Source organism: Alternaria novae-zelandiae (genome assembly GCF_023758075.1).
Source record: "Alternaria novae-zelandiae strain BMP 2774 chromosome Unknown scaffold_3, whole genome shotgun sequence".
NCBI lineage: Eukaryota > Fungi > Ascomycota > Dothideomycetes > Pleosporales > Pleosporaceae > Alternaria > Alternaria novae-zelandiae.
Genome location: NW_026056963.1, coordinates 300,697 through 327,586, shown reverse-complemented (window position 1 = coordinate 327,586; position 26,890 = coordinate 300,697). Strand labels below are relative to the sequence as shown.

Below are 26,890 nucleotides of genomic sequence, written 5' to 3'. Positions count from 1 at the left end.
TCTAGGCGATGCGCTGCACGATCTATTCGATCGTTGATCATCCAGATCATCATGGATTTCTTCATCTCTCCAGTCCTCGGGTGCCGAGAACTGCGAACACGAGAGCAGTTAAAGTTCGTCCACGTCGGTGACGACTTACAATGTTGCGGTTTAACTTTGACAGCTCCCTCCCTGAACGGTAAGCAGGCCGAGAAGACGCACGTCCCTTGATACCACGTGTGCTGGTGCGATACTTGAAAGCTGCGTCTAGCGCTACTTCGTACATCCCGTTCTTGTCTATCCACCGTTCACGTCTCCACGATTCAGTTCCCCACAGAAGACGCAGCCACCGTGCGACCCTCTCATCTCCCACGTTGGGGAGTCAACAGTTCCAATACCGGTGCCGCCGGTTGCAGATTCGCGCCACGCGATCAGGCCGAGCGTCGCTTCTCCGAACAATCCGCAAACTCTGGATAAACTCAATTGTACGGGAAGACGTGACTATCGGATACCAGTTTCCTAAACAAGTTGGTTTGAGGGTCCTATTGAGTTAGGCCTTGCTCCGGATCCGCACCGTTAACGGACGGCCGCGGTCCCCCCAGGATGCAGCGACCTACTGTTTGGTACCTGACTCTGCCTTAGTTTGCTCCGCCGCCGCCACTGCTACTGTTGACGGTTTTGCGATGGGATAGCTAAACTTTGTATGGAGAACTGGCGTGGCATGGCAAGATCGATGGAGGGTCTGGCTGACGTGGAGAATAGCAAGGGTTTGCCGCGGTTGAGCTAATAGAGTTCCAGTAACAGACGTGGGATGTCTGAGAAACGTTCTTCAACTACCTCTATTTACTTTTTCCTCGGACCCTTCATCCTGATACTCGAGATCTCTTCGTTTTCCAGTATATGGCGTGGCCACACTGTATGCGAAACATCCGGAATATCCGGTGCTGACATCTAATTTCGGACTACGATCTCACTTTGTTTTCTCTATCACGCTCTAGTCGCGGCTTTCTTCCTCCATACGTCCAACATGGCATACAGCCCTAATGGAAAAGGATCCAGTGGTCTCCTTCCTCCCGTCTCAGTCTTTGCAGCCTGGCCGCTTCCGAATTACGAAGATCCCGTCACGCGTTCCAAAGCCGTTCTCATTACATCATGTACTCTGGGGTCGATTATGCTTGCTGTAGTAGGAGCAAGAATATGGGCAAGAGCTGTTATACAAAGGAACTCGGGCGTCGATGACTGGATCATGTTGGCTGCAATGGTATGAGCCTCCCACAGTCTCTGAAACTGTGTGTGTGAAGACTAACACATTGATCACAGATCCCAACAATTGGACTGACAGTCACCGCATGTCTTGGTACGTTGCCACTCACGCGAAACCTTACCATCTCATACTAATGACCACATTAGCGACCGAACGCTACAATTTCAATCGACACATCTGGGACGTCCATCCCGATAAGTACGTCCCAGAGCGCCAAGTAACCTTCGCCCTCTACGCTTTGTACATTGTGGCAGGAGGGATGATCAAGATATCCATCCTGCTCTTCTACCGCCGTCTCGACTCACGCTCCATAACGAAGAGTTTCCGCATCGCAACATGGCTAAACATCGTTGCCATCGCCATCTTCTCCATCGCATTCGTCATCGTTCTCTTCACGGCCTGCACACCGTTTACCGCATTCTGGTACCAATTCGACATCACCAAGCAGCTCACAGGATACGCATACCATTGCTGGATCGATGAAGCGGCAGACCTTCTATCAGCGAGTATAATAAGCGCTGTACAAGATGCAATCGCTGCGTTTCTTCCCACAATCCTATATTGGAACCTACACATCCCTCGTCGCCAAAAGATTGCCCTGGGCGCCATCTTCGCTCTCGGTTACCTGGTCTGCATCGTCGCAGGCGTACGCTCCTACTTCGTATGGCGCACCTTCAACAGCCCCCTTTACGATTCAACCTGGGAGTCCTGGCCTGCATGGTTGCTCTGCGTGCTGGAAATCCAACTCGGCGCCATCTGCGCGAGTGCGCCCGCACTCAAAGTCTTCCTGTCGCATTACTTCAAGGTGGCAACGAGTATGTACAGCGGATCTAGCCAAGGCACGACGCATGCCAGCATCCAGAAGGGTGGTGGTGGTACGTGGTGGAAGTCGGCCAGTTCAGGGACGTCGGGGTCAAGAGGGACCATGGCTTCGAGGGTGGATAGAGATGGGTATATCCGGGAGCCGGGCAATGCGCATATGGTCGATGAAGAGGGGGGCATTGTGCTACAAGATACGAAGAGGTCTGATGGACGGACGGAGAGCATCGAGACTTTCATCTACTTCTGAGAGGGGTTACAACAAGGAGTGGCGAGAAGACGGCCAACTCAATGCGCCACGAAGTCATCATTGTACGAACCCATAACGACAGGACTGGCATGGGAATACTGCCATGCTATTGGGATCGGGAACATGACATCAGCGCCTACCCTGACGATTTGGGGCTGAACAATCGCCTCCAACGGGATCTATCACCTGCCGTGCGATCGACGCAGTTCAGTGTCAACTGGCGTTCCTCCATCAACACGCGTCGTTCTTCGCGGGTGGGAAGCAGAGAGAAAGGGAAAGGGGATCGCAAGAACAGGATAGTAGGAACCGAAGTACCGGACAAACACAACAAACGGGGGCGTGATCCAAAGGACGATCGCAGAGCGAATAAGAGTATTTGTATCGGCATAAGAGTGATACTGGGGCTATCAAATAGAAAATTATAAAATGCTTTGTAACATATAAGTAACACGAGGACGAATGACATATCATTCCACAAGTAATGTACCCATCGACATCGTACGAAATACCCCATCTTCTGCGACACCATTCTGACCTCGAACCCCAAAGACCCACTTTCTACAACACTCACCCTCGCCCCACCCCTCACCAACAACACACACAAAACTCCTCAGCGTCTCCCCATCCCTTCCTCCATCCTCTTACCCCTTGTATCCAAAACCCTACCATCCTTCCTCTTCTTCGCCATCTTAGCCTCCCTCCGCTCAAGCAACCTCTCCCTCTCCTCTACCTCCCTCTCCCTCCTCTCCACAGCACTCTCTCTACCCTCCACCACACCTTCGCGCCGCTCAATCTCACGCAGCTGCTCTTCCGCCTCCATCTCGCGGTTCATAACGGCGACCTCGCGGTCACGGATATCTGGTAGAATAAGAGCGGAGGAGGAATTAAGGGTCTTGTTATAATCGGACAGGTTTCTACCCGCGAGGGGCTTGGATGCTGGGAGTGAGTCAGCAGGTTGTTGTTAGGACGTTGATGGAGGAAAACGCACAGTCAAGTGGCGTAACAGGCGCACCAGCCATGAACCCAGTGTCGTAGTGTGCATACGCGCAATCTATGTCTCGTTTGTTGCATCGCCCGTTTTGGTGCCAGAAGAAACAGGTTAGGGGTTGGGGGAAGTTCTTGGGTAGTGACTTGTCGAGTTTGGTGGGTGTGTCGTCGGATGAGGTGTGTTGGCTTGAATTTCGGCGTGTATAGTGGGGGTTTGAGAGTGATGGAGCGCTTTGGAAGGATGGGTTGATAAGAGTTGAAGAAGAGCGTGGTGCGTCGGACCTGCGTTGGTACGCGTTGTCGCGATCAGGTACGTAGCGGTCGATCATGCGTGTCTGCATATTCCTTAACTGGACCGTCGGACTGGCGTTCGGTTTTGAATTGGAAGAGGGTGAGATGGGTTCAATTTGGGGTGCGGTATCAGCCGTTTGTTTGTTGCCTTGCAGAAGAGCACTGACCCTGACGGGCGTTTGCATACCATTCTGACCTGTAATATTGTCGAAGTTACTGCATCAATATGTGATTCGCACATTCGATGGCTGTTTCCAGGATCTGACGAAGCCTTAATGTGCATCATTTTGATTTGGGGTATCATATTCCTACAGCTTACTCTCCCGCACGTGTCGCTCTTCAACAGGTAGCGCACCACTCATCATGTCCAACTGTTCTTCTCTTCCGTAAAGTACTCGCTCTCTGCCTCCCCTTGTCGTCCACCAATTCACAGCAACACCACTACGCTCTGCATCCATCTCGCCGCTGACTAACACTTCCCAGTATCGCGCTTTGACGTTTTCCCGCATTTCATCGTCATGGATTTGATTGAGCAGTTCGGCACATAGAGGCAGCCACTCCTCCAGCAGGTATATGGGAAGGAAAGGCAGGGCATCTATGAGCGTCAAAGCGAGCACTGCTTGTTCCGAGAGGGCGGGTGGTGGTGCGTCTGAGCCTTGTAGAGCCAGAGCGACCGAATCAGGTGGTAGTGGCTGCGAAGGAGCGTTGAGAGCGCGATGGTATACGAGCTCTAGGAGCGTGGCTGGGAGATCGGGATGGGTTGCCGATAAGGTGGAAGGAGGAGCTGTGACACGCATCAAGGTCTTGAAAGCTAGACGGAACTGGCGCGGGGACAGGTTGTGAGGGAAAACGCTGAAGAGAGCGTCGATGTAGAACGGCAAGTGTTTTGCTGTAATCTCGGCAGATTGTGGAGCAGATAGCACAGCAAGCATAACGCTATGGGCAGCTTCGAACACTGGCAACATATGGCGATTCTCGCCAGCCGCAAGGTAGGGTACCGCCGACGCGACAAGTAAGTCCTCGTTTGTGGCTGGCGACAAGATTAAAGTGAAATGCTCTGCTGTATTCAGAAAGTAGAGGTCCAGTATGCGGTCAAGTGGGTGGCTTGGTATCTGGCCAAGGTGTTGAGGCGCAATAGTTTTGAGGAGCTTATCGGCGTGGTTGGGGTAGGCAGACAGAATGTCTATCGCTGTGAGATAGACGAACGTATGCTGGGAGAAGGACGCTGGGCCAAGTCGGGAGGTAATAAAGTATAGGTGCCGCAGGGTTTGCAAGGCTTGTGATGCTAGCATGGGAGCGATGGCGTCTGCAGCAAGCGCTCTGTCGGCTAAGGTTCGTGTGAATACGCCTCGCAGAATGATAGTAGTAGCAAAGAGAGCCGCCTTGAGTAGGTTCCACAACTGCGGAGTGGTCTTGTGAAGCGCGTCGTCTTCCAGATTTGCTGCCTCTTCGGATGGCTCGATGTCTGAAAACTTGGTCTGTCGCCATTGTGTAGTAAGAGCGCGAGAAAAGCTTGCGAGGTCGTCCATCATTGTTTGGATGATCCATGGGTTCTTGACGTTCTCGACAGCATGCGCGATTAGCCGTGATAGGGGACCCATAGATGATACCAAGGGCCTGTTCATGATACTTTCGACTTGTCTGTAAGAGCTAGAGTGAGGCTATGCATAGTCAGTATATGTACGCGCATGTATCAGGTTCCAAAAAGACCTACACTCCAGTCCAGCTTCCCTGATTGCATTGTTCGTACGTCGAGATCAAGGCTCCCAAGGAAGTAGGCCGACTGGAAACCTTCGTTCGAGTAGTATGCCGTTCCAATGAGAACTGGGAGCAGCAGATCGTAATCAAGCTGTGTCCTTTCCACGTCTCCGATGCATCCGAAGGCATGGTTGAGCGTCAGTGTTATTGTCTGGCCTCCCAGTCCGTCTGCCTCGGAACGCTCCCTGACTTCCACCAGGGCGAGGTTTGTCGCGCGCACCAATGCAGCCTCGACTCTCTTTCGCATAGCTGATGCCCAGTACAGGTCCATACCTTGCTCTTCGAGGCTCCCGATACCGATCAGCAGGCCGGCGAGGACGACCAAGTGCTTCCATCGGCGGCTCCGGTCGTCGGCTCCCGCGACTATGGCACGTATCCATTCATCTAGCGAAAGGCCTCCTCCTATTGGCGTCTGCCCTGGCGCAAGCTTAGCTACTTTGTTGTGCCGCACGTCGTTGTGGTGGTTGATGATGGTGGTGACGGCCGAGTGAAAGACGGAGAGCATGCGGAGAGGTGTCCGAACGCCATCGGGACGGTCCCATAGCGCGGGCGCAGTAAGGAGGTGCGAAGTAAGGAGGCTGAGGTTGTGGGGGTTGCCGAGCGTGGTGAGGAGTGAAGACGCGGTTCCCAGGAGCCTGTGGTCATTAGCACGCGCATTGCGGATAGGGAGTCGCGATGCGTACCGCGGCGTGTCTTGCTGATCTGTGTATGTCTGGAGCGAGCGCAGCAGCGTGGATAAGAGGCGATCGACGACCATGATGACCTCGAGAAGCCCGCGACAGGCTACCAGAAGATGCGCATGGAGGTGTTGGAGATGCAATGGCTGGTGTTGATCATCGCTCGCGTCAGCCGAGGTTGCGCTAAGCTCGGGCTTTAGCCGTTGACATTCACTCGGAGATCGACGTCACAAGCATCAACTTCAAAACATCGGCTTCTGATATCGTATGATTCCGCGGTCCTCGTCCTACGCGCAGCAGTACACGAAGCGCCCCATAGCCATGCCGCATAGATGAGGTAAGCCCAACTGGACCCTTGTGCTCACCGCGGTCTTCCCCCTGTGCATGGCCCAACATTCACGTTCGCCTCAACATGTTCCCCACATCTTAGCCATGAACGTAGTTAACCATATATTCCCCAGCTTTATTCAACGCGTCGACTCGGCGGTTCCGCTCGGCTACACCACGCCGCCCTTCCCCTCCCTCTACTGGCCTCTTCCCGCCGGCGCGACACAGTCCTTCTACCTATACCGTCCCGATGACATCTTCCGCTTCACCGTATACTGGACACTGCTGCTGGTCGGCGGCATCCACTTCATCACTGCGCTATGGGCGTGCATAGTGCAATGGCGTAATTGGAAGTTGATATGGATAGCCCTCCCTGTCTTCAGCATCGTGGGAGGTGTTGAAGCACTTGTTGCGGGTGCAATTGTTGGCGGACTGTGAGTGATTCCTCTGGAAAGAGTCATATGGATCGCATACTGACTACTTTCAGACTCGGAGGCGTATATCAGGCGGGCTACTTCGAAATGTCCACCTGGATACCTTTTGTCTGGGCTGTCATTAACACCTTAGTACTCATATTGTCTTCGTTCGCCATCTACGGTGGACTCTGAAGCCATGTCGCGGACACATGCCCCAGATCACTAGCATCGCATCTCAACGCATACACGAATACCCTCGCCCTACGCATCCACAACCGAAGCCACGCCCTTGTCTCTATTCCTGCTGCCTCTGATTGGAGGGAAGGGCGTCTGTATCGGGATCTCATGGTCGACCATGTCGTGGCAGAAACATTCCGATGAAGAGCAGCTTGTCGCCCATGAACTTGTCGACTCCTCGTGGTCGACTTCTCGAACCTGGAGCATTTTGACCAGCTGGTGAGGCATCACTACGCTCCTCCACATCCTCGCCACACGCATGAGTTCAACATCACCACGAGTACACTTCGCTGAAGTGACACGATCTATAAACAACGCAAAAGATCGAGAGAACGACGTGTATCCTCAAACTCACACGAGCAGGACTAGTCTCCACGAGTGTGGATGACAATGTCTCACAGGCTGATCGGGGTCGCGACGTTGATTTACAGAGAGACCTACATACGATCGGTCCCCGTGTTCCCCGCACGAAGCTCCAGGTTTTACACGTTTCGTGGCTCAAAGGTGAAGAACATGCCAGCTGGACCACGATGAACAAAGGTCAGAGAGCGAAGCAGTAGTAATGAGATATCAGACTCGTGGACGGGCACCATTACACTAGATTGTCACCGGTTCTAGCAGACCCGAGCTGGCTTCTTGTATAGATCATACCTATATCCAATTCTATATATACATCGTAGATCATTACTTTCATTACATCGTGACATCAATCCAGCCACCTCATCCAGTATGTATCTTGAACCTCTGCTTCACTTGTTTTCTGCACATGGGACACTTCGTCGGCCGCACGGGTATATGGCCATGCTTTACCGGAACAACGACATCAGCGCACCACTGACACATGACCATATGCCCGCAGGGCAATACAGCTACATCAGCAAGCTGCTGATAGCACACCTGGCACGCGAGTACCTTTGTCATTTCCGCGTCCGTCTTTGGCTCTGGCCGATCAGGCTGGCTGTCAAGCGACACGAGCGGTAGTTCTGGCTGCGGAGGGTCGACGCGTAAGAATGCGCGCGCTTCAGCGAACCTGTGCTGAAGACGTGTGCTGCGCATGCCGGGCTCAAGGAGAGCCGAGGCGCGCACATTGGATAGTATTTCGAGCGCCGACGCTACAGTTGCAGGTCTGGTTGCTGCATCCCCACCGCCGGGCATTGCTAATATTGTCTCTAGATCAAGGTCTGGGCGGGATACGTCGTTGTTCTCGAGGTTTGGCCGCCGGGGTGCATAACTCCAGACTTGGCTTTCTGGCTCTAGAGTCTCTGCAAATGACTGCGACTCTCGCATCACACCCCATAGCAGCTGTTCCTCGATTTCTCGACGATCTTGTGGGGATAGGCCATCGAGTGGAGGTGCGATTTCAGTCCCGTCTGCTCTTCGTTGGTCTGCCTGGCGCTGGCGGGCGTAGGCTCGTGTGTACATTTGTGTCAGCGGCGACTCGTAGTCGTCCTGCTCTAGTTCCTCCCGGGAGCCGAATACACGTGCGAATCGCTCTCGCCGATTTTGTTGCTGCGCTTCTCTTCGGGTCATTGGCCGTGGGGGCTCTGACGGCTCTTCCTGTATTTGGGGTGTGACAGAAGTTCGTGGTTCTGCTGGTGCCGTGGGCTCTGTGTGCGAAACCTCCATCTCCTCCGTCTCCTGCAGTAGATCATCCAGCGCGTCTTCTAGACTCTGGTGTGGCTGCTCTGGCCGCTCCTCTTCAGAGCTTAACCGTCTTCTTCGAAGTCGGTTCTCTGGTCTGCTCGCATCGTTCTCCACACCTGCCCTCAACTGATCCAATGTTCGCGGAAGGAAGCCAGGGCTGACTTCTCGGAATGGCTCCCCTATAACAGGCATGCGTTGTTCAGTCCCATCCGGCAGCTTCGCAATGCGATAGCCTTGGTGAAACTCCCACCATCGCTCCAGGAACTCGGTCTGGTCAGGTATCTCGGGTACGCGTGTCTGGGAGATTTCGAGGGGAGGGTCGGTAGCGGCAAGACGGTTGCTCCAGAACTCTAGTCTATAGTCAGTTTACGATCTGGTAGCTCGAGATCCCATCGAGCGATATTGTACCTTTACAGAACCAGCAATAGCCTTGCCACCTTGTGCCGCGGTTCACAAAGCCCACGCCGTCAATGTACACGCGATACGTCCGCGAGTGAACTCTTTCGTCGGCGCAAGCGCAGCAATTCGGTGTAGAGGTCAATCGGCAGCTTGTGGCAAGCTTGTGCGGACAGTGTGTATCCAAGCGTGGGCAGTCAGCGGTCAAAGTGCCCATAATGAGTCGGCGGAGGGCTTGATTGTATGTCAAATGCTGATATGAGTGCTGCAACGCCCAGTGCACACGCTAAAGATCAAAGAAGGCTGGGGCTTTGGACGTGATGAGCAAACAAATGCGTGAAGTTTGGCGGGTGGCGCGTCGACATACTCCGCGTTCCGCGGTCGCACTTGCATGCATGCGCTCTGGTGGGGCGGGACATGGGTTCGATGGGGGAAGTGGACCTAGCGTCATGTCATTCCCGCGGCTTGACACTTGCAATAGACTGTGACTGACGGCATTCCCAGGCCCGAAGCTCGACTGCCGCTTGCCTACCCGTCATAGCAGCTATTGTTACGATCTGTGTCCGTTGACTGTTGGTCACAACATGCTGTACGTGGCCAATCGAGTGCTAGCGTCCCACAGTTCATGGCTCACAGCTGTGGATGGGTCGTAGCACCAAATATACAAATGCTCCCTCGCCCCAACTCATTCATAGTTGTTTCGAACACAAAAGTCTTCAAAGTTCTCAACGAAACGCGTATCTAAACATCATATCCTCAATCGAATCTCGAATAGACAACAAGCCTTCACAAGAACACCGATAGGCTCTGAACATCAAAACAATCAATGGCAAGCCCTTCGAAGAATCGATACCCGTCTACTTGCCATGGAACCTCTCGACAGAAGAAGTCGAAAAACTCTCTTCAGTTGAAGCGACAGGTCTTGAGAAAGAGGGAGAGAAGATCAAGCTTAAGCTTGCGCCGCCGACTGAGCTATGTTGGGAAGGTGCTCGAAATTACGAAAGTTCTCGTGGCGTTGAGCTTATATGAAAATCTCAAGAGAGAAGGAGAGTTGCTCTCTATGCCCAGCGACATCGATAGTGAAGTCAAAAGAGGAGTGTCGAGAGGAGTGGTACAAAAGGCAGCCGCATTATCAACACTGTAGATTGTTCGATGTATGGGTATTTTCAGCAGATTCATCTGCTCTGAAAACTATCACATGATTTGCAATGAATATACTCCATGTATAACCAGTAGCTTCTGTGAAGACCACGCGATGTGTGGGTTCTAGGCCTGACAGCAAGCAACACCGTGTAGTTTCATCACGTGTCGAAACACAAACGCTCCTGTCCAGGTGCTTATCAACACCAGTCACCACTTCAGCAAATGTAAATATTGCCAAGATCCTGGTCCACTGCCTATTCCTACGCAAAAGATGGCGCCCATTTACCTCATTGTCGTCACAAAAGCCACAACCTTCTCTCGCGCCCTCTACAACATCGTGTCCGCAACCCCCGAAACCCAGACATGCGCCTACCCCGAAAACAACGAGGAATTCTTCTACATCAACATACGCGTCACACACCCTGCTACCAATCGCAGCACAATTCTTAAGATGGAGGTACTCAAAGAAGCCCACGTTCTCAGCGTCGAAGTACCCGGTCGACAGAAGACACTGCCGCTGGCCGAGCAAGCACTTTGCAACCGAGTCGATGCAGAGTATTCGGATAGGAGGCTAAAGAGAGAATCTTTTGAGATGGTGTGGAGGTTCGAGCAGGCGGATGACGTGGAGGGGAAGTATAAAGACGAGGCGAGAAAAGTGAGTGTGGATATCATGGCGAGGGACTTGAAGACTACTTGGTGGGATGTGTACGAGTGTGAACTTGGTTGAGAGCGGGGATGAGGATGAGCAAGAAGGCAGTAGATTTGAAGTTGTATGGTGGAGCTTGGCTGGGACATTGGGATGAGGTGTTGCGTGTGACAGGTAGATTAGAAAAAATAGAGAATTGATATAGTACTCAGACCGGAAAGAGGGATGCATGGTAGAGTGGGTCGGAAGGTGATTCACCCTTCTTTCTTCTGCGCATGATTCAATGTAATCACCGAAGCTCCACAGAAAGTTCACAGTTCGATAAAGAAGCAACGGTAACGTATGGCGATGGTGTACTACCTGATTATGCAAAAGTGAGCCCTGGAGATGTTGGCAAGACTGTGAGACTGGGGGCACGGAAAGTCAAATACATCGTCTTGACTAGGCCCTCGCTTGAGAGAGGGGCGCCATCGTCGCCGTTCGCCGCTCGGTGCAATGCGCCTTGCTCCGGACCCATGAGGACGGTTCACGAGGCGTAGCGCTCGTGCACAGCGACTATGCAGGAAGAATGCGGAATGCCACGGCACATGTACTTTAGACTGTAAAACCTCGTTTCGATATTCTTCATTCAGTTTGACGTCGAAGGATTTGCCAGGGGTTGTGCCAACCGAGAAGTGGATGTTAGTCATTCGCGTGCGAGAGTAACATCTCGGCTCCATCTCGGTGTAACATTACACGTCCGCCCCACCCTCTATGGTCGCGCCGCTCAGATTGCCGCTTTTGAACTCATCAACGATTTGCTCCATAGTGACCCATTCTACCCCTTCGTGTCCGTTGATCCACTCGATGAGCCTCTCGTGCAGTAAGATGACTTGTGGTTTACCGCTCACCTGCGGGTGGATGCCTAAAGATGGGTGTAAGAAGTCAGTCTTTGTCTCACATACAGTTCATCCAGGGATATCACTGACTGATTGGGAAGATGAAGCTTCCGTCATCAGGACATTCGCGATACAGAAACTCGAATTGTTCCTTCCACAAGCGCTCGATGACCGCGGTATCGACGAAGCCATGCGTGCTTGGCTGTGTTAGTGAGAGCTGGAAAGGTGGCCAATCATCCAGATGCCAATTTGCAGGTATCACCACGACTGTGGATGGCTTCAGTGTTGACATGGGCTTCATCCAGTGAGAAGCTGGCTTTGATACGTCGGTTTCTGTACATGTGCTGAGGTGCGGGGAAGGAACGTAGTAGGGCTGAGAGTCATGATGCATGAAGGAGTGATCGTACTCCTACATTGATGTCAGCTCGTCACTTATGCCTGATCTCAGAGAATGGTACTCGTACAATTCCGAACTCTTCGAGGAGCTTGATCGTCTCCCTACTCGTGCTCCAGGCAGGTGCAGTCCAGCCGCGCGGTTTCTTGCCTGCAATGTCTGTCAAGACCTGTATGCTCTTTCCCAAAACGTCTCGTTGCTGTTGTTCGTTCAAAAGGGAGACGAATTCGTGTGTGTAGCCGTGTAGCCCAATTTCATGTCCATTTTCGACGATTTTGCGTATCTGATGCGGAAAAGACTCCGCAGAATGTGCTGGTATGAACCACGTTGTCTTGATGTCGTATTTGTCCCAAAGCCTCAGCAGACGATTAATGCCTACAGTGGCACCAAAGACACCGCGGGACACATCGGTTGGGTTGGCAGGGGCTCCAGTTTTGGTGTTCAGCCTTGGTGTGCTGTTAGCTAGTGCTCACGAGACGCTTCGAATGGATCCAACGTGCCACCCGCTCACCTGTGTTTGGCGGTAATCAGCGAATAATTCGAACGAAGATGGCAGACCTGTTACTCACCGCGTCGATGTCAATACCATAAGTACACAGCACTCGTTTTGGCATGATTCCCGAGGCAATATTGAAGGCAAGAAAGTCGTTGGCTATGAAGCAACGCTAAGGGAAGCAATAGAGTGCAGGCGAGATGCAATGCCCTCTTATCGCCAACTCCCTGCCTTTTCAGACGCCATAGTCCGCGGCACAGTTGTACTTGCCATCTCTGTCCGCGGCTGTTTCGATACCAATGGAGTGGTTCACCGCCCGTCGCTGATATACTCCGAAGCACTAATCAAGCAGGTAGTACCAGGGTTTCAACGCCGGTGGATTAGCTTGCAGTGGTCCATAGACTGCATTTGTGCTCATGCAGTGCGGTTCGCAGAGAATTACTCATGCTGCACCTTCACGGCGAATAAGAGACGAAGGAGCGCGTGGCGTAGCTCGAGACGGAATTGAGCGCACGTCGAAGGCGGGGCATGTGCGTGGGATTGCCGAAAGCGCTGCCGCCGACAGATAGACTTTAGCAACTTATTCCTTCGAATAGAAGTCTAGACTGCTTCTTGTACATCTTCTCGTCTGATATTTGTCGGGTTGTCGTACACGATGCTGTTTGTCGAGTGCAAGGGCACCCCCTATGAGGTAAGTGTGACGCGTGACGTCATCACTGCTGCCGCGACGAGACGCGACAGCGACCAGGATCATGCTGATCTCGCACAGATTGGCTACCAACACGGTAAAGCCGCAAAGCTACAAATTGCTCGTTGCATCGAATTCTACGCGTGCCTCTTCCTCAAGAACTGCAAGAAGAGATGGCCGCAAGTCCTCCAGCACGCGTCGACGTTTGAACAGCGTGCAAAGGCGCAATGGCCAAACTTCCACGAAGAGATGCAAGGCATTGCCGACGGCTCCGGACGCGAGTTGCTAGACATCGTAGCGATAAACGTCCGAACTGAGATCAACTTTGGTTTGTTCAGCGATGGCTGCACTGCCCTCGCGTGGCACACCCAAAACCGGGCATGGTTAGCGCAGAACTGGGATGTATGCAGCACCTCTAGAAGAACACGAAAGCGATGATCGTATGCTGACGGTGCCCAGTGGATGACCGAGCAGCAAGAGAACCTGATTGTTACCAAGATCGCACAAGCGAACAAGCCCACTATAATCCAAGTGACCGAGGCAGGCATAATCGGGAAGATCGGCTTCAATAGCAGCGGCGTAGGCACCTTGTTCAACGCCATAAAAGTTCACGGCGTAGATTCTACCCGAATGCCCGCTCACTTTGGCTTGAGAATGGCACTGGAGAGCGCGTCAGTCGACGAAGCAGTACGCAAGCTGGAGAGTTTCGGCATGGCATCCTCAGCCCATATTCTCATAGCTGATGCAAACACGTCCCTGGGCTTAGAATTCACGAAGAGCACGTTTGCGCACGTGTTACCAGACTCTAGCTCAAGGGTCATCCACACGAACCATCTGCTGCTGGATCACCCTGGCGAAGTCGATACTGTATGGCTCAAAGACTCCATCACTAGGGTTCAGACAATGGCAACGAATGTTGGAGCGCTGGGCGACGAACCAAGATGGGAAGACGTGACTCAGTTGTTTGCCGATCAGCAGAATGCGCCGGGTGCGATATGTAGGTTTGAGACCGAGGAGACTGGAAGTGGTACCCTGTTCAACATTGTTATGGACTTGAAAAGCAAGAAAGCAGTGCTGAAGATGGGAATACCAACACAGCCAGAGGAACCTCTGAGTCTAGAGCTATAGGGCGGATGTACTGCATACTCGTCTTTATTTGAACACATACCAAACTCTTACACTTCCACAGGAATGCGGGTAGTCAAGTGGATAGAAGCCCATGACTAGGACACGTTAGATGTGCGTCCGCTCGCATGAACTGCCTGTGTCACTGCACTACGTGTCAGGAGATCTGTATGCTTATCGAAAGTTGTCACACGCGGCACTGATGTAGTTGACTACGTTTCTAATTTGCCTCTCGAGTAAAGACGTCTTGTGACTATGTAGCCGGTATGTGTATAGGGCAGTTCTCGTTCGTGAACGAATATGCAGATACTCTGCGGGTAAATGGCCCGTCCTTCCCCACCGCAGCGTGGGGGCTCAATGCGCTCTGTGTTGGCAGTGCAGCACTCTCGGCGCCGTCGAATCCACCCGACACATTGGTAGACGCTGGACGTGACCGGGCGACTCCCGTGCCGCGTGCCCCGCATATGGGTACGCGGAAATAAGCCACGGCGGGCTTTGGCGAATGTAACCTCATGATTATCGACTGTGCGCCCAAGACGTGTCCAGTGACGTTTGGGTGCACGCATATTCACACATGTTGAAATCCAGTCAAAGTGTTATCAAGCTTGATACTCAGCGGAAGTGTAGAGCAACAAAGTACCACTGAAGAGATGTAAACCCGCGACTCAAGGGTATTTCATTAGTCCAAACCGAAAATGCGCAACGATTCCACATGCTAGCTAAGTAAATCAGTACAGTGCTGTAATGTCATCAAGTTGAAAGACGTAAATGCCGATGAGAGAGGAAACGTGATCGAGAAACGCCAAAGAGTACTATAACTCCGGTGTCATGTCCATATTATCATTCAAAGAGAACTCCGCATTCCAATCGGAAGGCGCGAGATTGTAAGAGTACGCACCCAGTGGGTCTGGTGCATCGATCGCCGAGGTGGGGTTGAAGACTGTCCAGAACTGGTAAGCCTCGTCGATCTCTGTAAGTATAGAGGGCGGCACTTGGTAGTCGTAGAGATTGCTCGCATCAGAGACCGTTTGTTGGAGTGTTGGCGGACAATAGCTCGCTCTCTGATTCAGGAATTCGAGGTATTCCTTCTTGACCGGAAGGAGTAGTCGCTCGTACTCTTCGAAACACCTTTTCGCGGCTGCCCATCGCTCTGAGATGGACAAGAAGCATTTCGAAAAGACGTGCATCCATTCTTCAACTTGTTGCCATGAGTATTGGTCCGCAACTTCTTTCGGACAGCGCTGCAAACCTTGCAAGAATATGAGCGCACAATTGAAGACATGATGGCATGGATGGAAGACGTATTTGATCTTTCCCGCTTCTGCCTCAGATTGCTGAAAGTAGCCGTCAGCAACCTTGACGGCATTGAGTAGAGCGATCATCATTTGCTCTTTACTTGGGTTCGGCAGTCGTCGAGACGTGCGATGCAACAAGGACAAGACGTAAGGGGTTGCGATGTCGGAGTACAAGCGCATCTCAGTCCATCGTGCATTCAAGCTACGATCTTTATTGGCCTCTGAAGCTGCATATATCTCGCGTTGCCAATCTGACATGGCATTGATAGTGTGTTGTACCCACTCCTCCAACGAGGAGCACTCTTGAGATATAGGGTCTTCATGCCACAAGACGGATATGACGTCAGCTTCGATAAGGCGAAAGCGGCAAATGATACGCTGCGTGAATTTCGATAGTCGTCCAGTCGGTGATATGCTAGACTGCGTAATGGCGGTGTCGTCAATCTCCATGGGAAAATGAACATCTATGCGCCCAACCGGAAGACTTGTAGGGCGCAGAAATATGCAGCAGACGCCAACTTCCATCTCCCATGCACACCAAAATATACGTCGTCGCATGTCGCGTTGGTAAACGGAGACTTTAGCATCATTGGGCAGCTCTTGGTGCAATCCGAGGTCAATGACTGCTTGGCTGATGAGACCTGTCATGAGCCATAGATCGGCCATTTTAGGATTCAGGAAGATGTATTGGGTTAATAACAGTATGGCTTGTAGTCCAGCAATATCGTTGGTTGCAACCTCTGGAATCCATTGCATAGCGTGTCGAACTAGCTGATAGGCAAGGTCGTTTGCCTTTTGCACATTATTCCGTGCGCTTGTTGTTAGCGAGATGGCCATGATGATACAGACTATGTATCGATTGCGGAATGAGTCTTCATTTGGCGTTGCTGCTTTCTTGTGGTAGATGGAGTTGAAAGCAGTTGTCACGTCGTTTCGATGGTAGATGGGGTATTGTGTGATGACGCGATCTAGGTAGTTTTGGAGTAGTTTGTTGGCGCCAACCTCGTCAGGCATGAGGTCATAGAACAGCCCCTTGGTCTGCTGAGGGTTCAAGATGGATCTGGGGTGGTTTTCGTTCAGATCGTTGGAAAGAACAGGTCCCTTTTTCGAAGGCAGCCTCGTGCCTCTGATGACGCACTGTAGGAAGGGCCGAGCTTTGCACACACCAAGGAAAGAAGGCGTGATGTCTTGCATGACCTGGTTGACGAGGCTGTCGGCGAAGGCACATTTCTCTGGACGCCAATTCCCCGGCCTCGAGTCAGATGCGTGAGAATCTGCTGGAGATGACAGAGTAGCACTTGACTGTCCTAGAGATGGCAGCGTCGAGGGCGTGCTGCTTTGGCCCTCGAGCCGAGCGATGTGCGCTTCCAGAAAGTCGGCAATAGAGCGCGGAGCTTCTTGCTGGGTTGAAGAATCGAAACCCACACACTGGACGCTAGCATCTACGCAACGCGTGCAGGCGGGAACCTTGCCATCACACTTGATGGAGTCAGTACATGTATGACGGGGGCAGAGGAAAGCGTCTACCGAGAGTTTACGCTTCCGACAGCGAGCACAGGCCAGCACGCGACGACGGACTTTGGTGCGGTTCTGCATGGCCAACCTCGAGCGTCTGGCGTCTGTACCACGATGGCGCCGTTGTCATGGCGGAGATGAAGGACTTGCTGGCAGTGATGATTCCCGATGGCTGGTGTTCTCGAACGAAGGACGGGATGCTGGCATGTGGGCGGACTGTGGGCACGCGGGATGCAGGCGGCCGGGGTGATCGCTTCTGTGTTGGGACGCCCTAGCCAGATAAGATCGTCGTCGCTCGCCATCCACTCCGCCCAGGCCTCCCATCGCGTCTCCGACCATTGTCGCTGACATGACGACGGCGCGCGATGGATCGTAGTACAGACGACAGCTCTGCTAGACCTTGACCCGTACCTGTCGCCTCCTTGCAAACTGCCCACTCCGATGGCCGCCGCGACCTCGAAGCCCCCCACGCTCGATCTAGATGCTCTGATTCAGGTAACGCCGCCGTCTCCGCAATTCGCCATCGTGCACTTACACTTCCCCAGAGTCTCCCCGCATGCAAGCGATGCCGAGAGTGTCGCCGCGGATGCGATACCTTATTGCCCAAGTGCAGGTACATGGCTTCTCTGTCCCACCCTGCGCGTCCTGCTAACGTTGTCAGGCAATGCACCAAAGCCGGCGTGGAATGCATGTTCTACGACCACGGGCGCAATCAGCTGCTACCGCGAAGGTGAGCAGACGAGGCTTGTCCTCGGACTCGTACTAAGACATGCCCAGCTACATCAGCGAGCTAGTAGATCGTGTGCGCAATTTGTCCAGTGGCCATGGGTCGCCAGCGACATCCGGCGGGCTCACGGACAATGGCGCCTTTGCTACACACGTCAAAACAGAATTCATCGCTTCTGAAGTTACTCGATACGAACATCACTTTGCCGAAGCGGGAAACAGCTATCGATACCTTGGCGCTGAATCCTGCCTTCTCAAATCCCCCAGACTACATACTGCGCACGAAAACCGTGCCGTGCAGACTGACGAAGAGCTTGACGACTGGCACTACAGCAACAAAGATTCGCCCGAGAAGCAGTATGAGCTGGTACAACTCTATCTCGAAACTGTGCAACCCATATATCCAATCTTGGATTCATCGCTTCGTTATCTTGGACCTGACGTACCTGGTGACCTAACGGATACCGAGAAGTTCTCGTTGTATATGATATATTCCATAGCATGCTACATCCTTCCTAATACTCGCAAAAAGCAACCTCCTGACACTTGCTGGAACCCTCGGGGCAGGCTCACATACCACCAGGCCAATTCCATCAGATACCGGGCCCTCGCCACTCAGTACTTTGCAGATGCTATGGAACACCTCGAGTTAGCAACCATGGAGCCAAACATCGATACAATTCGGTCGGTTCTACTACTCGCTATCAATAGCTCATTTGACCCAATAGCTGGAAACATTGGCCAGCAGATAGCTCTCGCAGGCCGTCTTGCATTCGATCTCGAGTCGAAAAGAGCGTTACAGGAGCTGGATCCCGACGACGTCCAGCTACTGCGAGCCATGCACATGACCATATTTTGTCTTGAGAACCAGATTGCATCTACACTGGATAGACCTGCATTGTTTCCAGAGCCGGTGAGTCCATCAGCTGCGCACCCTTTTGAAGCTAATAACTCATCCATCGCAGGATGAAGAAATGTGTTTTGACAAAGAGAAGCCCGCGGAATACCTCTGCTCATTATATCGCATGCAAAATCGCTTCCGCAAAGGCGACCACATCGCCAAGGAGAACGTCAAGAAGCTGTTACCGCTATTTGACGAGAGAGACGAGCTGCTCCCTGTCATACGCATTACCTTACACATAACACACTTGTTGCTGAATCCTTGTTGGGGGAGTGCATGGCATGTGCTGTACGTAATATTCGCATGCCTTGAAGGATGTCATACTAACCATCACAAACAGAGAGGCTGTAGTGAGTTTCGGCGGCATCCATGTCTTCGTCACGCCACATTGGGTATACCGAGCAGGCACAGTGCTCATACAGAACATGCCGGCAATCTTTGGCGGGAACCTTATCCAGTTGTACTCCAACGCACTCCTCGTTCTCGAGCTCTCTTCCTGGAGGTGGCCAAGCTCCGCTGCCCTCTCAGCCTCCCTAGTCGATCTCATGCAACACATGAAAACGAAGTATAGACCAGACTGGTCCGACAAACTTCAACAAGGCGACGTAAGAATATGACCTCCTGGCTAGTTGCGACTGCGAGCAAATCCCGTCTTTCATTTCCATCATCCTAATAGACCCCTCAGATGTCCTCTAGTTCCGCCGCGGAGAATATACGACAGACTCAAGCCCGGGGTCAAGGAGACATCGAAATCGTCCATTCCAGGTCCCGAGAATTGCCTCTCACTCCCCAGTCCTGATGTGAGAGATATCTGGATGCTCTCGTCTTATGAACTCATTATATCTTTCGGCGATGCTTGTATCATACGTCGCTGGGGCAGAATATGTTGGGCCGTGAAGGGACTAAGGAAAGCTTTGGTCCACTAGGACAACGGGCACGTCTCTGTAACACGCATCATGAAACAATGCACAGAGAAGGGAAATATTCGCAAGATCCATGGGATAAGGTCAGTTGCCGTGGCATGCCATGGACTGGCAGAAGTTAGTGGCGTCCAATCACATGCGACCTATTACTTTGCCAACGAGTTACGAAGTACATGGCTACGTAACGATAAACTGCGTGTCCATACATCTCTCGACCATAACTCTCCGCCAGAGACTACTTCCATTAAGGCTATTGGTCATCTCTATAATGTTCTCTTCCTTCGAACCATTCACGTCGATCTGGATGTAATTTAGTGTTCGATCTTTCGTAACGTTTTACACACTCACATCGATCAAAATGCCGCGCTCACGATAAACTTCTTCCACCGGCAAAGTTTCTTCCTCATACTCAGAGAAGCGCCGCTCAAATTTCTCATCGCTATCGTTACTATCCCGGGCTCGAGCCGAGTATCTGGCTTTGGCATTTTGTTTGCTGACGCGTAACGATAATACGATGTCTGGTTTTGCATTGGTGTTACTCCCGCTTGCGATTGGCAGATCTTTGGGAAATGGCCAAACGTTCCATGATTCTAGTTGCTCGGTGCTTCGTGGGAATCCGTCCACCAAGATGCCGGCCTTAGGTGGCTGCTGGGACAAGGCATCTTTGATCGCGCGCGCAATGAAAGGGTTCAGCTCTTCAGAGGTTAGGAACCCTTGATTGTCGAGTTTGTCCTGGATAGTCACTGCGAGTGGTGCGTTGACGTTTTCACGCATCCAGCTCCGCAGACTGTCGCCGACGGAGTAGTGTACCAGGTTGTGGTCTCGAGCTAGACGCGTACACAGTGTCCCCTTCCCCGCACCAGGTGCACCTAGTCATGGGTTACTTTGAAGTTTAAAAAGCGAAACTGAGCAGTATACCTAGTACGAAAGCGATAGCAAAGCCGCGAGAGGATTCTTTGGTCTGATCTGAGGCTGCCATAGTACCGACAGCTGCTGGTTATGCGGCTAGAGGAGCTGTACTTCCCATGCGAGGTAGGAAGTGCCTCGGTGGGGCACAGTAAGATTGTGGAAGGTGCCTGGTATGTGCTTCCGGGGCGTTCCACTGATTGTTAGCCCTGATTGCCGTTTGTAGCAAGCGCCCCCACTCAGTATATCAAGGAAGTTGGGATCGAAAGCGATTTCTTGCTGTTCAAGACCCACATTACCCAGGTTCGGAACTTCCTCTATTAGGCCGAACCATCACTGCCTGTATAGAAGTTGACGCATCCCGCACCAACTTCCTCTTGTTTCTGAAGACTTTGGTTCTCTTGCAGCGACTATCACTCATCATCCACGTCGTCTCCGGAAATACCATCTACGATGGTGCTCCTCTCACTTGTCGCTGAAGTACCCGCTCTTCGGTACTTTGTCGGGATTGTCCTCGCGACTTGCGCGTACGTTGTCTACAAGTCTACCGCTATCAAGCCCGCCAAAGCTCTCACACCCGTATCACTTACTGAAGAGCCCTCTACCAAAGAGCCAGCCGTTGAAACGTCGGTCGTCCACGAGCCCTTGGATCCATCGAAGCCACCAGATGCGCCGGTATCAGTCAATTACTTCCCTTCTCGGGAGTGCAACTACAAATGCAAATTCTGCTTCCACACCGAGACCAGCTCCTACATCCTGAGCGATGAAAAGGCCAGAGAAGGTCTGAGACTGCTCAGAGATGCTGGCATGCGCAAACTGAACATCGCGGGTGGAGAACCATTCCTACACCCCAAGCTTCTCTCAAGCCTGATTCGCTACTGCAAAAAAGACTTGAGCGTCGAAAGCATCAGCATCGTCAGCAACGGGAGCAAGATCACGGAGAAATGGATGCGAGAGAACTCTCAGTGGCTGGACATTCTGGCCATCTCCTGCGACTCATTCGACGCGCAGACGAACGTCAAGATTGGCCGTGGTGACGACGGGAAGAACGTCGCTCGACTGTTCCAAATTGCCGAGTGGTGCCGGACCTTCAACGTCAAGTTCAAGCTGAACACCGTCGTAAACATCCACAACTGGAACGAAGACATGGTTGCCAATATCGAAAAGCTAGCACCATTCCGATGGAAGGTCTTCCAATGCCTCATCGTGGCAGGCGAGAACGACGACGAGACACGGAAGCGCGATGCAAGGACGTTTCTGGTCACTGACGAACAATGGCGCACCTTCTGCGACCGCCACAAACACCTCCCATGCTACGTACCCGAAGACAATAATTCAATGGCCAGCAGCTACCTGTTGCTTGATGAGTATATGCGCTTCATGGACAAGGGCGAGGGCATGATGACGACGAGCGCGTCTATCCTGGATGTTGGTGTTGAGAAGGCTATGCAGCAAATTGTCTGGGACAAGAAGTCGTTCGTCGAGCGTGGCGGCATCTACGACTGGGGCCGGGCAGATATGAAACCGACTAAAGAGACAAGCTGCGGCACTGGTCTCAACTTGAAGGAACTGGAGTTCTAGTCCATTCGAGACGACATGAACTTGATACTGGGCGATGTGGAAAGATGGTTACGTATTGTTCACACGCACGTCATTCTGATGCATGAAATAGCTTACACACGCATGGATTGCAATGAATGAACTTCAGTCCCCAGCTAGCGTTTGCGTAACAGTGCCAAATGTCCTCCAGCTGTCACAGTATCTCCCGGTTTCACCAGCATCTTCTCAACCTTGAGCTTGCCCGCTTTCGCAAGCGTATCTGGCGTCTTGACCGCAATCTCCAGCTTCATCGCTTCAAGAATGACAATCTATATCACATTAGCAATGCCAGATGAACAACCACGTGAATGTACTTACCACACTCTCATCTCCAATGTCATCGCCCTCGCTAACTTCTACCTTCCACACATTCGCGTCGACCGGCGCCTCAACCCCAAGAATATCCGGATCATCCAGCAGCTTCTCCACGGTCCCTTCGTCAACCTGACTCTCAGCCTTTTCCTTCCTCCAGCGTTCTAAACTCTCGTTCTCGGCTTTCGTCATCTCTTCCTGGGCAACCGCTTGCTTCTCCCTAATCTTCCTGACTTCATCGCTCGTCTTCTCTAGAAGCTCGTTGTGCTGTGCCATATCAAACTCCACGTCTTCGTACTCCCACTGGTACTTTCCAGCACGGAATTTGCCTAGTAGATCATCGAGCTCCTTCTCACTAACCTGGTAGAAGGTCAAGATGTCGAAGTCACGGAAAATCCAAGGCTTCGTGTCGAACCCGGGTTTGTAGGAATAGTAGTCCCAGCATGGTACCGTTCGGCCGGTCATCTGATACCCACCAGGTGAGTCAACGGGATATATCGACATGCAGGAGCCGGCCCATCCAACTGTGCCTTCGGGTGTGAAAACGCGACTTGGGTTCATCTTTGGGGCGGAGAGGCGTTGGCGCGGATCTACGGGCAGCGAGACAGTGTTGCCGCAGAAGAAGCCGACGACTACGGCCATGAATTGGCCCGTGAGGTATATGTCCTTCAGCTGCTGTGTCGTGAAAGCGTTGTTCTTTGCGACGAATGCGAGATTATCGGGTAGGTAAGGTGCGTGAGGCCGCTGGTTAGTCATGTAGCGTTGAGTCGCTTCGTCTTGGAGTTTCGATTCGAATGAGATAGGAAGCTTGAAAACGCGAGTAGGGACTTTTGTGCTTCTCAGGTCTCCGAGGTTTGATTCGATGGACTGAAGGTGCGCAATGAGCTCTGATCGAGGGAGCTTGGAACCGTTGTAGTGGAGGAGAAGCGATGTACAGCAACCCACGGTGTTATACAGATTGGACTTGATGAGCTCGGGAGTGGAGTCTGAGTGCAATGCGTTCTCCAAAGCAGTGACGCGGCAGCGGTGATTGAGATCGAAATTCTCATTCCCGTATTCGATCAGGATATGGTCATCACCTCCTTGACGATATCTGACTTGTGGAGTGCTATTATTCTTCTCTTTCTCCCAAATGACAGCCTTTCCGATATCTCCCTCATGGAAGTTGCAGTGTGCACCTTGCATCTTTTCGACGCCTTCGAAGTCGCGTTCGCCGCTGATGGCTTGCTCAACTGAGTTCAAGAAGCTGTCGTTTCTCTTTCTCTTTTTCAGTGCATCATCGAGACCAGCCCGGACATACTTCACAGTGTTCCCCGCTTTGAGCTGACCCAGCTTCCACCAGTCGGCTTTAACAACTGTAGTCGAGCTGGTAAATCCTCCGAAGTTCGGGCAGTCCACGGGGAAGATACACGGATCGTCTCCAGTCCAGTTCAAGGTGCCCAGTGGATAGCCGTACTCTATCAGATTGCTTGGATGCGCGCCTCCTTCGCCGCCATCTTTACGGGCCCATTTCGGAACCGGTCCTACTAGACGAATTCCGCTCCGCGATGCATTGTGAGATACCTTCCACTCAGTCTTGTATATCTCCTCGATGAACTTCGGATCGAAGTAGTCTTCGTCATGGGGCCCAACCATTGCTGTTATTTCCCAGCTTGACTTGTAGATGGGTCGCAGGTTTTCTGGGAGCGAAACGCTAGTAAAAGTGTCTGGAAGCTCCGCCACTGTCTGTAACAGATCGCTTGGTGCCAGCGCCCGGCCCTGGTAGCCTCCGATCGCTACGAGCGGCGATGTCGACTTTGAGCCAAAGTATTCCGCAACAGATGGGAATCCCCCGAAGACTGCGAGATATGAGCGACAACCTCCACCCGTCGTCTTGCCAATCTTGAGCTTTTGACCAGCTTCGATCTTTACGCTTGTCCACATAGGGAAGGTATCTTCGTCCAAAAATGCTTCCATAGGAGCTCCACACAGCGCGACAATAGCTGGGCCAACAAATCTCAGTTCTGGTCCACTCAGCGTGAGTTCCAGCGCTTCCTTTGATCGCGGGTTTCCCACGAGCATGTTCGCGATCTGGAATGCGATCGGGTCCATGGGTCCAGAATGAGGTACACCTTTGCCAACTGTTGGCCGCCCGGGAAGGTCTTGAATTAAAGTGTATGCTCCAGCCGAAATCACGTCGATAGCTTGAGGCGAGTACTTGAAGTCTGTGAGGAAGCTGGTCATGGTGGTGCCGTTTCTGAAGCGCGAATCGTCCAGTATTTTGGCAAGGAATTCGAGATTGGTAGGGGGGCCGCAAATGGTAGATTGGGTGAGAAGCTCACTCATAGACGTGATTGCCTCGTCTCTGGATGGAGAATGAACCATGGCTTTCGCTATCAAAGGATCTGGTCGTCGTTAGTAAGGAATTGACATTCTCTATCAGGGTTCTAATTTCGATACAGGATTCGCGTGTCCTGTATAGGGAGAGAGAAAGAGCGTCGTACCGTAATTTGGAGTAATGCGGACTCCAGTGAAGACCCACGTGTCGACTCGACTGCCAGGAACATCTTTCCAGGCTACCTTCTGCAGTAGACCGGGCGACGGTGCGTAGTCTCTTAGCGGATTCTCAGCGTAAACACGAGCTTCGATAGCCGATCCTCTCGGCCCTGATGGTTGCATATCTTTCAACGTCTTGCCGTCGAGCCCGCTTTTGCCTGCTAGTTGTGCATCTGCTTGTTTCAGCATGAGTTCTACCAGGTCGACGTCGTAGCAAAGCTCCGTAATGCCGTGCTCAACCTGAAGTCGCGTGTTCATCTCCAGAAAGAAAAAGTCGCAAGACTTATCATCGACGAGATATTCGATGGTACCAGCAGAACCATATTTGATCGACTCGGCGAGGCGTACCGCAGCCTCACCCAGCTTCTTTCGCAGCTCGAGATGCCTCTCTACAAACGGGCTTGGACATTCTTCAATGACCTTCTGATGTCGTCTTTGGATGGAACATTCGCGTTCGCCGAAATGGATGGCTTGACCCTGGCCATTACCGAACACCTGGACTTCAATGTGGTGAGAGGCAGGATAGAAGGCCTCGATAAAAACTCCGGGGTTCTTGAACAGCGTTTCTCCTCTAGATTGCACCATTCGAAAGCCGTCGCGAACCTCTTCGGCATTGTTGCAAGTAATGAGTCCCATTCCTAAATGTCGATGTTAGACGATGGCATGTATCTCACACGTGGGTTATGAACGAATTTGACGTACCACCGCCGCCCCCGGTCGCTTTCAACATGACAGGAAATCCAATACGCTCGGCTTCCTTTGCTGCCACCTCTTCGTTCTCGACTAGGCCTTTCGTCCCGGGTACGATGGGAACATGAGCCTTTTTCGCCAGATCTCGGGCGGTGTGCTTAACACCAAAGGCATCGATGGCGTCCGATGATGGCCCGACCCAGATGAGACCTGCATCACCGACCAGACGCGCGAAATGGGCGTTCTCTGACAGGAACCCATATCCAGGTATAATTGCTTGCGCGCCCCTTTCCTTGGCTATGCGCAGTACGGCTGCCTCATCAGTATATGCAGTCGCGTTGCTTCCTGGTAGCAAAACTGCTTCGTCGGCATCTCGGACATGCTGCGACGCGGCATCGGCTTCTGAATAGATGGCGATGGTCTTGATGCCGAGTCGTTTGGCCGTTCTGGTGATGCGCACCTGTACCCGCAATGTCAGTCGGAGGTTGTTATCGATAACGGGGCAATTCCGCAGCTCCAGCGCCACATACCGCGATCTCGCCTCTATTCGCAATCAACAGAACTCGTAGTTTTTGCATTTCAGACATTGGAGCAAATGGTTCGCGAACGCAATCACCTCATCCAAATCATTCACGAGCCGGCTCCTTCTATGAGTTCCATAGTTGGAGGCAGGTTGCATGACCCCACCTTTCCGCCATTCCCCTTTCGCGCCGATATCTTACCTCCACCCGTTAGAGCGAAGGCGTTGCCATTGGTGCTTTGCCAAACGCGTAGGCTTTCTCCCGGGGTGTCTCCGGTGATGCAGACGTCACCGCCGACGTTCGAGAGGCGGGGTCGATAACAAGCATCCATGGATTGGAGGATGACGCTACGCGTGCAGCGCGTTTAACAGCTGTGGGGAAAGTTCGACCATTGCGGGATAACGCCGAGTATGACTTTGGAATGGTATGAAAGCATGACCTCCGGTCCGAGCGGATTACTCCAACTACTCCAACTCTCTCCGCTACCACTACACGCGCATCTGATGACCTACTCGAGAACCAACGCAAGACACTTCGTACTCCAACCGTAGTGCT

At 52.4% G+C, this 26,890-nt stretch overlaps 12 protein-coding genes across 12 annotated transcripts; 6 read left to right on the top strand and 6 right to left on the bottom strand.

Annotated features, from left to right (window-relative positions):
• Positions 1-1,006: 1,006 nt before the first annotated feature.
• Positions 1,007-2,312, top strand: J4E88_002084 (uncharacterized protein; the record flags this gene model as incomplete). Its single annotated transcript, XM_049395750.1, has 3 exons — positions 1,007-1,240; positions 1,300-1,336; positions 1,390-2,312. The coding sequence occupies 3 exons, from the start codon at positions 1,007-1,009 to the stop codon at positions 2,310-2,312; spliced, it is 1,194 nt and encodes a 397-aa protein (XP_049258154.1).
• Positions 2,313-2,922: 610 nt separating this feature from the next.
• J4E88_002083 (uncharacterized protein) lies at positions 2,923-3,331 on the bottom strand (the record flags this gene model as incomplete). The annotated part of the gene is made up of 2 exons (XM_049395749.1): positions 2,923-3,248; positions 3,325-3,331. The coding sequence occupies 2 exons, from the start codon at positions 3,329-3,331 to the stop codon at positions 2,923-2,925; spliced, it is 333 nt and encodes a 110-aa protein (XP_049258153.1).
• A 567-nt stretch (positions 3,332-3,898) lies between these two features.
• On the bottom strand, positions 3,899-6,105 carry J4E88_002082 (uncharacterized protein; the record flags this gene model as incomplete). The annotated part of the gene is made up of 3 exons (XM_049395748.1): positions 3,899-5,251; positions 5,305-5,983; positions 6,032-6,105. 3 exons carry the CDS (start codon positions 6,103-6,105, stop codon positions 3,899-3,901), a joined length of 2,106 nt encoding a protein of 701 aa, XP_049258152.1.
• A 352-nt stretch (positions 6,106-6,457) lies between these two features.
• On the top strand, positions 6,458-6,960 carry J4E88_002081 (uncharacterized protein; the record flags this gene model as incomplete). Its single annotated transcript, XM_049395747.1, has 2 exons — positions 6,458-6,786; positions 6,840-6,960. The coding sequence occupies 2 exons, from the start codon at positions 6,458-6,460 to the stop codon at positions 6,958-6,960; spliced, it is 450 nt and encodes a 149-aa protein (XP_049258151.1).
• Positions 6,961-7,725: 765 nt separating this feature from the next.
• On the bottom strand, positions 7,726-9,464 carry J4E88_002080 (uncharacterized protein; the record flags this gene model as incomplete). The annotated part of the gene is made up of 2 exons (XM_049395746.1): positions 7,726-8,999; positions 9,413-9,464. 2 exons carry the CDS (start codon positions 9,462-9,464, stop codon positions 7,726-7,728), a joined length of 1,326 nt encoding a protein of 441 aa, XP_049258150.1.
• An 836-nt stretch (positions 9,465-10,300) lies between these two features.
• Positions 10,301-10,915, top strand: J4E88_002079 (uncharacterized protein; the record flags this gene model as incomplete). The annotated part of the gene is made up of 2 exons (XM_049395745.1): positions 10,301-10,304; positions 10,428-10,915. The coding sequence occupies 2 exons, from the start codon at positions 10,301-10,303 to the stop codon at positions 10,913-10,915; spliced, it is 492 nt and encodes a 163-aa protein (XP_049258149.1).
• Positions 10,916-11,565: 650 nt separating this feature from the next.
• J4E88_002078 (uncharacterized protein) lies at positions 11,566-12,845 on the bottom strand (the record flags this gene model as incomplete). The annotated part of the gene is made up of 4 exons (XM_049395744.1): positions 11,566-11,738; positions 11,803-12,121; positions 12,177-12,561; positions 12,841-12,845. 4 exons carry the CDS (start codon positions 12,843-12,845, stop codon positions 11,566-11,568), a joined length of 882 nt encoding a protein of 293 aa, XP_049258148.1.
• Positions 12,846-13,254: 409 nt separating this feature from the next.
• Positions 13,255-14,415, top strand: J4E88_002077 (uncharacterized protein; the record flags this gene model as incomplete). Its single annotated transcript, XM_049395743.1, has 3 exons — positions 13,255-13,290; positions 13,369-13,689; positions 13,747-14,415. 3 exons carry the CDS (start codon positions 13,255-13,257, stop codon positions 14,413-14,415), a joined length of 1,026 nt encoding a protein of 341 aa, XP_049258147.1.
• An 809-nt stretch (positions 14,416-15,224) lies between these two features.
• On the bottom strand, positions 15,225-16,901 carry J4E88_002076 (uncharacterized protein; the record flags this gene model as incomplete). The annotated part of the gene is made up of 1 exon (XM_049395742.1): positions 15,225-16,901. The coding sequence occupies one exon, from the start codon at positions 16,899-16,901 to the stop codon at positions 15,225-15,227; it is 1,677 nt and encodes a 558-aa protein (XP_049258146.1).
• A 762-nt stretch (positions 16,902-17,663) lies between these two features.
• Positions 17,664-19,648, top strand: J4E88_002075 (uncharacterized protein; the record flags this gene model as incomplete). Its single annotated transcript, XM_049395741.1, has 7 exons — positions 17,664-17,717; positions 17,768-17,835; positions 17,884-17,952; positions 18,000-18,861; positions 18,914-19,137; positions 19,190-19,454; positions 19,535-19,648. The coding sequence occupies 7 exons, from the start codon at positions 17,664-17,666 to the stop codon at positions 19,646-19,648; spliced, it is 1,656 nt and encodes a 551-aa protein (XP_049258145.1).
• A 1,483-nt stretch (positions 19,649-21,131) lies between these two features.
• Positions 21,132-22,259, top strand: J4E88_002074 (uncharacterized protein; the record flags this gene model as incomplete). Its single annotated transcript, XM_049395740.1, has 1 exon — positions 21,132-22,259. The coding sequence occupies one exon, from the start codon at positions 21,132-21,134 to the stop codon at positions 22,257-22,259; it is 1,128 nt and encodes a 375-aa protein (XP_049258144.1).
• Positions 22,260-22,393: 134 nt separating this feature from the next.
• On the bottom strand, positions 22,394-26,401 carry J4E88_002073 (uncharacterized protein; the record flags this gene model as incomplete). Its single annotated transcript, XM_049395739.1, has 5 exons — positions 22,394-22,546; positions 22,596-24,973; positions 25,073-25,762; positions 25,827-26,274; positions 26,345-26,401. 5 exons carry the CDS (start codon positions 26,399-26,401, stop codon positions 22,394-22,396), a joined length of 3,726 nt encoding a protein of 1,241 aa, XP_049258143.1.
• Positions 26,402-26,890: the final 489 nt, after the last annotated feature.